Genomic DNA, 14,317 nt, shown 5'->3' with positions numbered 1-14,317 from the left:
TTCCCGGATCATGTGTATCAACTCGATAAGGCACTTTATGGCCTTAAACAAGCCCCACGTGCGTGGTATGACCACCTTACCGAGTTGTTACAAGATCGTGGATTTGAGGTGGGGCAAATCGATCCCACTCTTTTTACTAAGAAGGTCAAAGGGGAGTTGTTTGTATGCCAACTATATGTTGATGATATTATCTTTGGTTCCCCTAACAAAGCTTTCAATGAGGAATTTGCCGCTCTCATGAACTCCAAGTTCAAGATGTCTTCGATGGGAGAGTTGAAGTTCTTCCTTGGTTTTGATATCAAACAAAGAAGAGAAGGTACCTTCATCAACCAAGCCAAATACACTCAAGACATGCTAAAAAGATTCAAGCTAAGTGATGTCAAGCCGGCTTCTACTCCAATGCCTACCAAGTGCCAACTTGACATTGGTTCCAATGGTTAAGTGGTGGATCAAAAGGTATATCGCTCCATGATTGGCTCCTTGCTTTACCTTTGTGCATCTAGACCGGATATCATGTTGAGTGTGGGAATGTGTGCACGGTTTCAAGCTGCACCAAAGGAAAGCCACTATGTGGCGGTTAAGCGAATCTTTCGATATTTGGCTCATACCCCAAACTTTGGCTTATGGTACCCAAGAGGGGCAAACTTCAAGCTTGAAGGATATACGGATTCCGATTGGGCGGGAGACAAAGTGGATAGGAAGTCCACTTTCGGAGGGTGCCAATTTCTTGGTTGCTCTTTGGTGAGTTGGTCTTCCAAGAAGCAAAGTTGTGTGTCTCTCTCGTCCACCGAAGCGGAGTATGTGGCGGCCGCTAGTTGTTGTGCACAACTCTTATGGATGAGGCAAACTTTAAAGGAGTACGGTGTCATTTGTGATAAAGTGCCTCTTTGGTGTGATAATGAAAGTGCCATCAAGATTTCTCTCAACCCGGTGCAACACTTCAAGACAAAGCATATTGAGATTCGGTATCACTTCATCCGGGATCACATTAGGCGAGGGGAGATCGAGCTCAAGTATGTCAACACTCATGATAACCTTGCAGATATTTTCACGAAGCCCTTGGATGAAGCAAGATTTCGCGAGTTAAGGCATGAGCTAAATATCATTTATTCAAGCAATGTTGCTTGAACCCTTGCACACCCCACCATCCTCAACTTGTTGTCTTGTTTAGATGTAGGCATGGACATAGTGGGAGTGTTGTTCTCTCAATGAACTCTTCCTCCCCCCATTATGCATAAATTGAGCCTCTCTTTCACATTCGCCATTCTTGATGGTACTTGTGTTTCAAAGACGAGTTTTGGTCATGGGCCCAAGGATAATTCTTCACGGTGCCATACCAATTGACTCAAACATAGGTGGCTCCGGCCACCGCCCTCTCTTGAGAGAGGTTGGAATTCGCTCTGCATTCTTGTGTTCGTTTTCTTTTCGTTTTGTTCTTTGTTCTAGGTGTTGGATTCTCCAAGGTTGTTGTTTCTCTTGTTTTGTTCTTTTTGACCTTGGTTTGGGCATTGGTGGCCTGGCGGTACAACCGGGGTCATGGGCAGTTCTACCACTGGTACCTGGTTGTGCTGTCCCAGTAGGTTCGCAATCGGTGCTTGGGCGGTTTTACCGCTCAATCCCCGTGGTTACCATCGTCCGGTACTACCGGTTGATTCCGGGCGGTACTACCGGTGCCTTTCAGGCAACGGAAGTACCGCCCGCAACCACCAGTCAGTACCTGACTTGCGGTACAACCGCTCCTCAGAGCGGTTCTACCGCTGCGTGTCTATGGGCCTATTTATTTCCGACGGGGTGACGAGTTTTCTTTTTTTCCTTCGTCCCCGTTCTTCTTTTCCTTGCCCTAACCACCGGTCACCACTGCCCCCGCCCTGGAGTGCGTCTCGCGCTTCAGATCCGTGGGCTCTTCGTGGATTCTCTCTGTGGAGGCCTCCCGATCTCCTCCTATGGATGGTGGTAATGCCCTTGTTCTTCGTTCCTTGTTCTAGGGTTCCTTCTTTGTCTAGGGCATTACTTGACCTTCCGAGATTAGTGTTTGAACTTTGGTTGGGAGAGATCGTTGCTTTCCTCCTATCTAGTTTGCAGTACCTAGAAATCAGAATATTACTTGTGTGATTCATATATCTTGGTTAGATCTATCTCCCCCTGGTAGTGCCACTGTCAGCGGTTCTACCGCCTATCCGGGCGGTACAACCGGTGGAGCGGTACTACAGGTGGGAGATCCGGTACAACCGGAATATACTAACCACACAACACTGTTCTGTCTTCTCTATTGTTGCATTTTTTGTGTGTGCTTTCCTCTCATTGTTGCTGGTTTTCGTGTGTTCTCTTCGTGTGTGTGTTTAGGTGGCTCTAGTTCTTGCTCTGCTCCTCGCAAGACCAATAAGAGGGCTCGAAGGACCTTGCGCCGGGCTGTGTCTGCTGACGAAGAAGAGGTTGTGATTCCCACCAAGCCCACTCGCCATGAAAAGTCTGCCGCTGCAAAGCAACGTGTGGTAATGCCGTTGCACCGTTGGAAAGCCAAGGATTGGGAAGCCTTCCGCTCAAAGAATCCTTATGAGGTTCCCATTGCTCCTCGTTGGACCACCGTTCAGTTTCGGAATGAGATGCAAGTGCGGATTGTTCATGAACTCTCTGAGCACAACAAGAACAGATATGCCAAGCAGTGGACCATTGATCTTGACCATTGGAGGAACAACCTGGAGTATTTTGGTGAGGCTTTGGCTCTCTGCGAGGAGTTTGATCTTGTCAAGCTTATGTCAGTCAACTGTGACTTTGATGTTCAACTCATCCATCAGTTCTATGCCACCGTTCACTTTGGAGAAGATGATGCGCGCACCCTCACGTTCATGTGTCGTGATGAGCTCTTTCAAGTTCCCTGGAGGACTTTTTGCAATGCTATTGGGTATGATACCGGTATGGAAGGAAGGGTGGCATTCGCCCCCATAACCATCCTGACTCCATGCCTAAGGAGAAGCTTGCCCCTCTGTACATTCGGGGACGTGGTATTATTGGATAATCTAAGGATTTGGTGAAGGTCTATGACATCATGCATCGCGTGTTTCGCAATGTGCTTCTGCCCAAGGTGGGGAATCAAGATGAAATCCATGGCTATCTTGTTGACTTGATGGTTGCAATGAAGACCAAGGTGGGCTCTGGGGAAACGTTTGATGTGTCCAACTGGCCGTGGCACGAGATGTACAACATGGTCATCTACAGGAAGGTCCCCATTTATGCTCCTTTTGTCATGTGCTTTCTGAACTCAGTGTGGGAGGTTCGCCATCCTAGAGAGCCTCTCTCCTCTCCTGATAATCTCACTGTTCATGAAGTCAAGCTCCTTAAGAAGAAGAAGCACGCCGAGCCTCGTTTCCCTGCCAATGCTCCTGAGGATGTCTATGCCACTTCTGAAGATGAGGACTTTGAGATGGAGCCAGGGGCCAAGCCCTTGTGGGTGGACAAGCTCGCTGCCAAGGTGAAGAAGACTTTCTGCCTTCAGTCTGACATCCAGAAGAGGATGTATGAGGCTCATGTCAATGAGAAGTTTGCCCGGCGTCGCCAAATTGCAATGATGAAGCACTTCAACATGCCGGTTCAGAGTGGCTCTGAGAAGAGCATAACACCGGAGGAGCATTGGATATCTTCCCACAGCAACTGGACTGATGATGATGAAGCCCCCCCTCAGCCCTCCACCTCCTTTGATGCCGCTGATGATATCAAGGAGGATTCAGGTCGGGACGATGATGAAGAGTCTGATGATGATGCAGATCCAGATGCTACCGAGGAGTCAGAAGAGGACGACTGAGCTCTGGGGTGCTAGCTTCGCTTTTTTCCTTTTTGGTGTCTTGATGCCAAAGGGGGAGAGAGTGTTATAGGACTCGGGAGTTGCATGGGTTTTTGCATGTTTTTTCCGTCTGCGTGTTGAACTTTGTCAGTGGTCTCCAGGTGAACTTTGTTCGTTTCTCGGCTTGCTTTGTGTGAAACTTGTGCTACTCCTGTTTTCTTATTTTCAGTTTGTGGTTATTATTGGTATTATTGCTCTCTATCCGTTTTTTGTCTACCTTCATATTATGTGCTTATAGTGACGAGTCTATAAAATCTAGGGGGAGTCTCGCCCTTCAAGTGTGCCCATGCTCTCTAACAGCTAGTTCAAATTGGGGCACACATCTAGGGGGAGCTCCAACTAGATTCTATAGACTTCTCTCTTGCAAATCGTGTTGTTGTCATCATCCACCAAAAAGGGGGAGATTGAAAGGGCATTTCCCTACCTTTATGTTTTGGATGATGATGACAACCCTTTGTTGGTCTAATCTTGTGCTAAATGTTTCAGGTTCTCGATGCTTAGGCTTACATCGGATAGTTTTTCTCTCTTGAAGGAAAAGATCGAAGACGGAGTCCTCTACGCTTTTTATCTCTTTGGTCGTAGGGAACCCGTACTATCAAGAGGGAATCCACATTGGAAAGAGTAGGGGAATCCGTTCACGTACACCTCCATCAGGTGTGAGAGAGAGCGTCTCCCTTTTGATCTGACTGCCTGCTGTGCTTTCCCAGCGGTTGTACCGCTCGTCCGAGCGGTTGTACCGCTGGCTCTTGGCGCCTTCCTGTCAGTATCGAGCGGTGGTACCGCTGCCTCCGGGCGGTGGTACCGCCACCACGCTCAGCAAAGACCTGTGGCGATGGTTCCGGTCATGCACCGCCCAAGTACCGGTCAAGCCTCTGTTTTGATGCGGTTCTCGGGCGGTGGTGGCCCGGTTGGTCCGGTTGTTCCTCGTCAACTGGTACCACCGGAGGTTCAAGCGGTTCTTCTGCTCTGACCTTAGCCGCCCAAGCGCTCAAGGCCATGCGGTTGCACCGGCCCAGCACCGCCCAACTACTGCCCTCAGGGGTGACTCCTTTCTGTTTCAGTGCGGTAGTTGAGGGGTGGCTGGGCGGTTGGTCCGGTTATTTTCTAAAAATGGTACTACCACCTGGTGGCCGGGTTGTACCGTCTGGTAGGGTTCTGCCGATACACCGTGAGCCCCGGTTGTACCGGGACAAGGAGCGGTTGTACCGCTGCAGTGCTGAAAACACAGTAACGGTTGGATTTATTAGGGTTGCTATATAAGGTGGTTCTTCCACCTACCACTTTCACCTCTTACCTCTCTCACTCCACCATTGATGCTCTCAAGCTCTCTTTGCCCGATCTCTCTTTCTAGCCACTCAAACTTGTTGATTTGCTAGGGACTGAAGGAGGAGACCTAGATTTACACTTCCACCAAAGGATATTTGCTTCCCCCATACTTTCTTGTGTGGATTTTATTACTCCTAGGTGTTTGAGCACCCTAGATGGTTGAGGTCACCTCGGAGCCATATTCCATTGTGGTGAAGCTTCATGGTTTCGTTGGGAGCCTCCAATTAAGTTCTGGAGAGAGCCCCAACCTTGTTTGTAAAGGTCCGGTTGACGCCTTCAAGGGCACCAATAGTGGAATCACGACATCTCGCATTGTGTGAGGGTGTGAGGATAATACGGTGGCCCTAGTGGCTTCTTGGGGAGCATTGTGCCTCCACACCGCTCTAACGGAGACGTACTTCCCCTCAAAAGGAAGGAACTTCGGTAACACATCCTCGTCTCCACTGGCTCCACTCTTGGTTATCTCGTGCCTTTACTTTTGCAAGCTTACTTGTGTTGTATCCCTTGCTTGCTTGTGTGCTTGTTGTTGTTGCATCATATAGGTTGTCCACTTAGTTGCATATCTAGACAACCTACTTTGATGCAAAGTTTAATTTGGTTAAGAAAAGTTAAAAATTGTTAGTTGCCTATTCACCCCCCCTCTAGTCAACTATATCGATCCTTTCAATGATGATGATCCAGTTCATGATGATGATGATGGATGCCTTCAGTTTTGGTTAAGTTGTAGGGGTGTTGTTCCTGTTGGATGATGTTACTCGGTTAAGTTTTAGTTAAGTTGTAGGGATATCAGCAAAATATTTAGATTATGCATCACATTGGAATGATGTTCCTCATGTAATATCCACTATTGTAATCCAACATTTTAATCCAATATATGATTTCTTCCTCTCCTGAGTATATTCTCTTACTTTTTTGCTCATTGTGTGGAGCATACGCAATACATAATTATCACCATTATATATGTAATATCCACATTACATATGTACCTACACCTTAAACGTTGCACATTCTCTATTGCCAAGCAGTGAAATTTGGATTCATGAACATTAATCACCAACATATAGAAGTGTTGTAAAAGTTAGTTTTATGTGTTGTACTCTTGCAACGGTCCTTTTACCAACGACACTATAAGCGTTGTGTTATGCACTAGCAACACTGGATAAGGCTACGCATCCCAAATCATTGGTAAAGACACCTGCAACGCATATATGGGCTTTTAGATACGGAAAAATGCTTTGCTAGAGGGGGGTTCCTGTTGTAGTGCCATTAGTATACCAGATACGGGGTGCGCCATTAGTATACCAGATACTAATGCCGCACCAAGGAGTGCGCCATTAGTATATCACACGGTGCGCCATTACTATCTAACTTAGTAATGGCGCACCACATAGAAGTGCGCCATTACTAACAATTTTTTTTCCAATTTTTTCGTTTTTTTTCTTAATCTCGGGTCACTATGGCTTAATCTCGAGTCAATATGCTTAATCTCAAGTCAAATCGCACTAAGTGGTCAAACTTCCTGGAAGGTCACCCATCCTCACACTACTCCAGCCCGAGCACGCTTAACTTCGCAATTCTATCCAACCCTAGCACCACCTCACTTAACAGGCACTTGTTGATATATCTATCATATCAATCCTATTAAACCTTGTTGATGTCTAGGACTTTGTTCATGTTCACGAGTATGATGAAATTTTGAAAAATATTTCAAACTTCCCGGTCATATTATGTATCATTTTTTGAAAAAAAATCCAAAAAAAATTCGAAACCAATTTTTTTTCTGTTACTAGTGGCGCACCTAGCAAATGGTGCGCCAGTAATAAGTTTGAATTTTTTTCCATTTCCCCCCTATAGATCTTAAAAACCCCGTATCTTTTATTCAGTTAGGTTTTTGGGGATTTTTAAAAATTGAACAGGGTTCCCCCAGTTCAATTCGGATGTAACTTTTTGAGTAGATGATTTTTCATATAAAAAACTTTTTAATCCGAGTTCATATGCAAAAGTTATGCACATTTTACAAATTCCAGAAAGATTTTGCAAATAAAGTTGAAATTCATATTTGTAAATTTTCCCAACAAGTAGACCACATATCACATGGGAAACTTATTTTTTTATTTTTTTGACATTTCCATCATTTTCTTTTATTCTTTTAAAACTGAAAAGGTGGTCCGGGGGGGGGGGGATGGGGTGCATTCGGTGGAATTTTTGGGCCAAGTTATGGTGCGCCATTAACTAGTAATGGCGCACCACTCCCACGGTGCGCCATTACTAGTTTTGAAAAAAAAATTGAAAAAAATTTTTAGTAGTGGCGACCTTGGGTGTGGTGCGCCATTACTAGTTTTGAAAAAAAATTGTTAGTAGTGGCGCACCATGGATGTGGAGCGTCATTAGTATTTAGAATTTAATGGCGCACCAACACATGGTGTGCCATTAATGTCCATATTATCTATAGCCCTTTTCCTAATAGTGATTGTGCAACTTTAGTACTGCTTGGTGTATTTTTTTTTCAAAACCAATTTTTTGAGCTACATGATCCCACTTTATATGAGGTTGTAACCTAGCAACCATGGCAACCAACCTTTTTTGACGTGCAAGTAGTCTAGTGGCCCTGCCAACTACCTTGTAGTCGATTTGCACCCATTCACTACTTGTGGCCGTGTAATTTTGCATGCACACCCTGCCCCACCCACCTTACCAGCAATATGTGCAACTTAGTCTATTGTTCCAGCCAACTGTCTAGTTATCAATGTGCAACTCTTTGTGTAGTTTGAGTTGGTAGGGATAACATATGGAGTTGCACATAGTCTGTTAGGCAGTTACCGAGGCAACAGACGAAGTCGCACATCTCATTGGCAGAAATAATTGGATGGTGAAAACTGGACATCCAGACGGTACTGAAAAGATGCATAGAGACGGGGCGCTAAAGTGGCCCATCTCACTAGCAGGGGTGGTTCGGACAGGGTACTAGCTAGGAAAACTAGACTTCCACAGGGTATGGGAAATTGCACATCACTATTAGACAGTTGGCCGAGGAAGCATCTGAAGTTGCACATCCATTGTTAGGCAGTTGACCGAGGCAGCAAATAGTGAAATCCACACATCCACGGGCAGGGGGAAGTTGCATATCAGCTACTAAGCAGTTGGCCTGGGCAACTGACAAAGTTGCACATCTCACTGTTAGGGGGTAGGTTGGGGTGGACGTGACATCAGTGAAACTGCACGTCCATGGCTAGGGAAAAAGTTGCACATTGGCGATTAAATTGCACACAGTAAAATCTGTCGAAACATACTCATGCGGGATTTAGTCGAAGAGCACGCCGCGTGGGGTCCAACGGTGAAAGTGGATCTTAGTTCCGATGTTCGACTCAAAAGTTATAACTTTTTAGAAAAACGAAAAACCGAATTAAATGGGTTTATATCTATTCGCATGAGTGAAAAGTGAACGTTCACTGGTAGGGAAAAAGTTGCACATCGACAGTCATGTAGTTGCACATTGACTCCTAGACAGTTGCACCGAATAGGGATTAAGTTGCACACAAAAAAATTCGTCAAAACATACCCATACGGGATCTAGTTTCGAAAAGCACGTCGCAAGGGTTACAATGATGAAAACGGATCGTAATTCCAATGCGCAGATTGAAAGTTATGTCTTTTTAAAATTTTGAAATCACAAATTAAATGCACAATATAGCAAAATGTATGCAACGAAGGATATGGCTGTACTGGCACTTAATACGTCATGGACAAAGAGATTAGAAGAGTAACTTTTCCTAATTAAGAGGAAGGACAAAAATATCCTAAATTGGCCGGCCACTTGCTAACCATCACGAGCGGCCGAGCGCTGGCTAGACGTGTCCATATAAATATAAGTAGAGAAGAGATAAAGATATGGGTCCTTAAAACTTTAATCTTTATTAATATCTTACAATGGGGACCTCATTCCTTGGTATGCCACTACATATGTTAGCCTTATTTGTGAGCAATCTTGACCTAATTAGACGATTGCAACTATCCTAACACGACTCGTGGGTCCTTGCTTCCTGCAGGTTGCTTTCCCAACGCGCGCGTATAATGAATATAACTCCAAATTCAAATAAAATATTGATTTAAAATCAGAGCCCAATAATTCCTTAGAAATGTTCCAAAATTTTGGTTTGATTTATAACTCTTGCCAAAATTGTCAGAGCTATTTCTAGGGCATTTTGGATTTACTGATTGCAATTTTAGGGTTTCTTGCCCTTCTTTTATTTAGGGTTTTGAGGCTTCTAAATTCCTCAGTTCAAGTTTCAAAAATTTAAACATGATGCACAGATGGAAGCAAGCATAGGTCAGGCCAGAACTAGGGATGTGACAGGTGGAACGCACATCCATGGATGCATGTACGCAAGCTAGACTCACGGCGTGATTCCGGCGATCCTAGCGAACTCCTGGGAGACGATGGCGGCGGTGGTGGAGCTGCGCTCAAGCACGACGGCGTAGCGGTCGGCCCAGCTCTCCATCCCGGGCGCCAGGACCTGCCAGAAGAGGCCCCCGGCGCACGGCCCGCCCCCCTTCACCGACGCGTAGATGGCGTCGTACACCATGCGGAAGTAGTCGTCCCGCGCCGCCACCGCGCCGCCGACGGAGTTCCATCCAAACTCAGCCACCACCAGCGGCTTCCGCAGCGCCTTCGCCGTTTCCTCGATGTGCGAGGCCATCCACGTCTTCCAGAACTCCACCTGCTGCTCCCTGGTCGAACCCGGCAGCCTGGCGCACACAAGCCGCACGCACGGTCAACACAAATCCATCGATTATCACCTATCATGGCCGAGAGGAAATTCGGGTGTGCCTTTCCTGTGCTTACCACACGTCGGGGTAGTAGTGGATGGTGGCGAAGTCGACGGTGGGGATGCGGTTGTTTCCGATGAAGTCGGTGCCCGCGGAGTCTCCGCCAGGGTTGATCCGCTTGAGCTCCGGCGTGGACTCCCCGTAGAACCCCTCGAGTCCGACCTCCACCATGTGCTTATCGTCCATGGACTTGACGTAGGAGGACATGAGCGTGACCCAGGCCTGCATGGTCTTCCCGGAGGGGTCGGTCGGGACGCGGGGCTCGTTCATCAGCTCCCATGCAAAGATGCTGGGCTCGTCCTTGTACGCCACCCCCGTGAAGCTGTTGATCCTCGTCAGCACCTTCTGTTCCACACACACAAAAACACACAAATGATACGACGTATATACATATGGTGCATATATTTCCAAAAGAAAACGCATGTATATATACTCTACGGACTACGGTGCATACACAAGATGCTAATCACGATCGAGGTTTAATGTGACGGGAGAGGAGTGCACGCGATTAGTTTATTTTAGGGGAGTGCACGTGATTGGCTGTACACGTGTGCGTTCAAGGACGGACGGACGGACCTCGACGTGTTTCTTGTACAATTGCTGGGTGAGGGCGTCCCTGAAGAAGTCGTCCTCGGAGCCCAGGTTGTGGCCCTGGTCTTTGGCCCACTGCACGTACTGTTTCTTCCCACCAAAGTCACCCCAGTTGTTCACCAGGCTCAGGATCAAGTAGAGACCTCGCTTCTTCGCTTCGGCGATCACGAAGTCTAGTCCCTGCATATATATCGTCAGACAAAGTATATGAAAGAGATGAATTACCACATGTAATGAGGCATATTTTTTTGAACATATATTTCTCTCGGCATGCAAACATGTCATCTTAGTATTGTTCATCATGAATTGGTGCAGTTTCATACTGTATGAGATAAATTTATTCACATCTAATGTACATGTAATTTAACTCGTCCAACTTATATGTTAGGAAACTTTTTACCACAAGGCTATACAATGGAAACTTTTTAATGGACATAAATAGTGAGACAAACAATGCTGTTTAATTAGCAATATCATTTAATTTACAGTTTTGCTAGAACTCATCTAGATGAGATATAATTTGGTCTCATTCATCTTTTATAGCCATTGGATGTGATGCTATAAGATGCGTGTGTGCTAACGTGGGTTGTATCTATTCTTGTTTTCAAAGTGAATGAGACCAAATTATATCTCATTTAGATAAGTTCTAGATACTCCCTTTAATTTAGGGGAATGTTAAAATCTGTTTTTGGCAAATCCCAGTGAACGCTCCACAATTGTCATGCGGGAAAAAAAATTAGCATGTTCTTTGGAAAGAAATCCCGGCGATCACTCCACAATTACCTTGCAATAGGGATTTGCCATGTTCTAAAGTGAAAATTGTCCTGTGGTATAAAAGATTGACACAAAAACGCTGCAGGAGGGTATTTGCCATGTGTTGGATCAAGATCCGACGTACCTGAAGGCGTTAGATTTTGACGTAAAATATCTGGCATCGGATATGTGTCTTAATTTAAACATTGATTTGAGGGAAATATCTTAATTTAAACATTGTGGTGATTATTCCGTCGAAAAAAGGAGCATGTGGTTATTTTTTTGACAAAAATGTTGTTATATATCGGTTAGCAAAAAGATTAGCGAGTCCATCTATCTAATAAGTATACGTACCACGAACACGTCCTCGCTGTACACGCCGGGGGTGGTCTGCAGCGGCCGGTTGCTGCCCCCATCGCTGAAGGCCCACGTCCTGATGACCGTCGCGCCGAGGCGGGACGCCTGGTCCAGCACGTCGAGCACCTTGCTCCGGTCGGCGGGGTTCGACGCCATGTACATGAGCCAGTATGCGTTGAAGCCGTTCGGGTAGAACGGCCGGCCGCCCACCGTGAACCGCGCCCCGTCCGCCCTCGCGAACCCGCCGACCGTCGCCTTTACTCCCACCGCCAGGGCCATGACGGCCAGACACGACACGAGCATCAGCCATCGCGCGTTGCTGGTGCCCATGGCGTGTGTATGCGAAACCCAAGCCGCTGTGGCTCCCTCGTACAAGCAATCAGCTGTAGGGTGCAGTCTATCTTTTTTGCGGATGGTATGCTGTGCATGGAGACGAGTGCTATATATAGGCGAGGGGCTCCTGCATGGCCACACGAAACGGGCAGGGCGCAGGCATTCACGGCATTAGTTTAGCATACGGCATTCACAGCGTGAAATAATTGTAAATTAAGCTGAGCTTAGCATATGGCCGGCATGCCTGGCGTGAGATAATTGCCAGCCTTTTTTTAAGGAATCTGAGAGCTTCATTGTATGTTAATGTTAATACGGATACAAAACGGATATGCAGGGATGTTGCATATCTTTACTTTTAATGGAGCATTTGGTAGTCTCGCTTTCAGGTTTTTTTCATCCCATCATACATGGTGTCACAGCCGTAGAGCTTGCTTGTAACTAGTGGCATTGCATCCATGCATCATGTCTAAATTTCTTTAAATTTGAATTGGGGAATTGGAGAGCCTCATAAATCATTTAAAAAAAATGATGATCAACATTAAAAATTGCTTCAAATGTTTCCAAGGAAATGTTCCTTTTCAGCTTTGAAAAAATATTGGCAAGAATAAAATGCAAACCAATATTTTTGGAGTGACTGAAACATTTATTTTGGGCATTTGAATTAATTCAATAACTATTTGCATTGGATATATATTTGATATATAAATAATATATGTCCAATAATACTGGAACATTTTATGTGGTTTGGTATATTTTAGTTCTAGCCACATAACTATTTTCAGGATTTTATAAAATGGTTTAGTATTTTACTAAACTAAAACAACACAGAACAAAATAAAAAAAAACAGAAATAGGAAAAGCAGAGAGGAGAGAAACCCTACCTGGCGCTCACCTCTCAGCCCACCTGGCCCAATTCCAGCGGCCCAGCCCACCGAACCGCCACCGTCTCCCACCTCGTGCCAGAAGGACGCGAGGCGTGTGGCCACCGCACGCCGGCACGCGCCGAGCCACCTCCTGCTTGCCGCTCTCCTTCCTCGACGCTCTGGACGCCTCCCCCGAGCGCCACGCACCCCCCCTGACCTTTCTCTCCCTCGCCCGTGGCCTCTCCCCTTCCCTGGCTCTCTCCCGAGCGGAGCTCGTCGCCGCCGCTTGCCGTAGCCACGCCTACCGTGCTCCCCACGCCTCACCGACGCCCCAGGAAGCTCCGCCTAGACCCCCTCCTCCTCCTCACCGAGCCACGCCCCTCCAGAAGCCCCTGAACGTCCTCTCCGGGCTCGTCTCCTACCTCGGACCCGCCGGTCGCCGTCGCCCGATTCGTTGAACTCCGGCCGTTCCCGAGCAAGCCGAGCCCCTCTTCGTGATCACTGTGAGCTCCTCCACTGTTTCCCCCTCTTCCCCGCTTCATTGGATCGCCGTAGCCGTCGCCCCCTTTGTGGCCGAAACGCGCCGCCGCCTGAGCTCAACGTCGGCGTAGCTCCGGTGACCATTTGGTCACCCTGGCGTGCCTAACTCGCTCCCCGCATCGCGTAGCGCTCCGCTAGCCTTTCACCTCGCTCGTTTGCACACCGTAGCACTAACTCGCCCCAACCCCGAGCTCCGGCCGCCGCCTCGGGCTCCACTCCGGCGAACCCCGGCCACCCCCGCACCTCCCCTTGGTCTCCCTAGATGCACGCGGTCATGGGCTACCTCCTGGTGCTCTTCGCGCGTCCAACCGCAGCCCATAGCACAACCCCGGCGAGCCTCCATCGCGAGATGTGGTCGCCGGCGCCTAATCCGGAGACGCTGACGTGGCGTTGCCACTAGCGGCTAATCCCCCCAATTAGCACACTAACAGACACTGACAGCGGGCCCCGTAGCGGGTCAAAGCCCGAGTCAACGCGGGTTTAGTGTATGTCTCACTGACCAATGGACCCCACGGGTCAGGTTTGACCTGGGGCGCCCAGTTGACTCTGCTGACGTCACAGTGACGTGGTGCTGATGCCATAAATCATTTTCTGGATTTATTATTATTCAGGAAATTTCAGAAAATGCCCTAAACTACAATAAATCATAGAAAATCAACCGTAAGTCAGAATGAAATAATTTATATATGAAAAATTATCAGAAAAATTCAAGGAATCCATTTGTACCATTTTCATGCATGTTTGAACAATGTTTGTCCTCTGTTTTGGACAAAACAAATAAAGGGCATTTAAATAATCATATATGGAGTTGGAGTTTGAATCATGTATTCAAACCAACTTCATTTAAATCATAGCTAGGTGCATTAGCTCAAAACACCAGCATATTGCC

At 46.9% G+C, this 14,317-nt stretch overlaps 1 protein-coding gene across 1 annotated transcript; it reads right to left on the bottom strand.

Annotated features, from left to right (window-relative positions):
• Positions 1–9,463: 9,463 nt before the first annotated feature.
• Positions 9,464–12,119, bottom strand: LOC123134666 (putative mannan endo-1,4-beta-mannosidase 9). Its single transcript, XM_044553872.1, has 4 exons — positions 11,690–12,119; positions 10,568–10,762; positions 10,008–10,336; positions 9,464–9,910 (listed from the first exon to the last, which is right to left on the bottom strand). Exons 1-4 carry the CDS (start codon positions 12,020–12,022, stop codon positions 9,559–9,561), a joined length of 1,209 nt encoding a protein of 402 aa, XP_044409807.1. The 5' UTR covers positions 12,023–12,119; the 3' UTR covers positions 9,464–9,558.
• Between the last annotated feature and the right edge of the window lie 2,198 nt (positions 12,120–14,317).

Source organism: Triticum aestivum, chromosome 6B, assembly GCF_018294505.1.
Source record: "Triticum aestivum cultivar Chinese Spring chromosome 6B, IWGSC CS RefSeq v2.1, whole genome shotgun sequence".
NCBI lineage: Eukaryota > Viridiplantae > Streptophyta > Magnoliopsida > Poales > Poaceae > Triticum > Triticum aestivum.
This window is presented reverse-complemented; position numbering and strand designations above follow the sequence as displayed.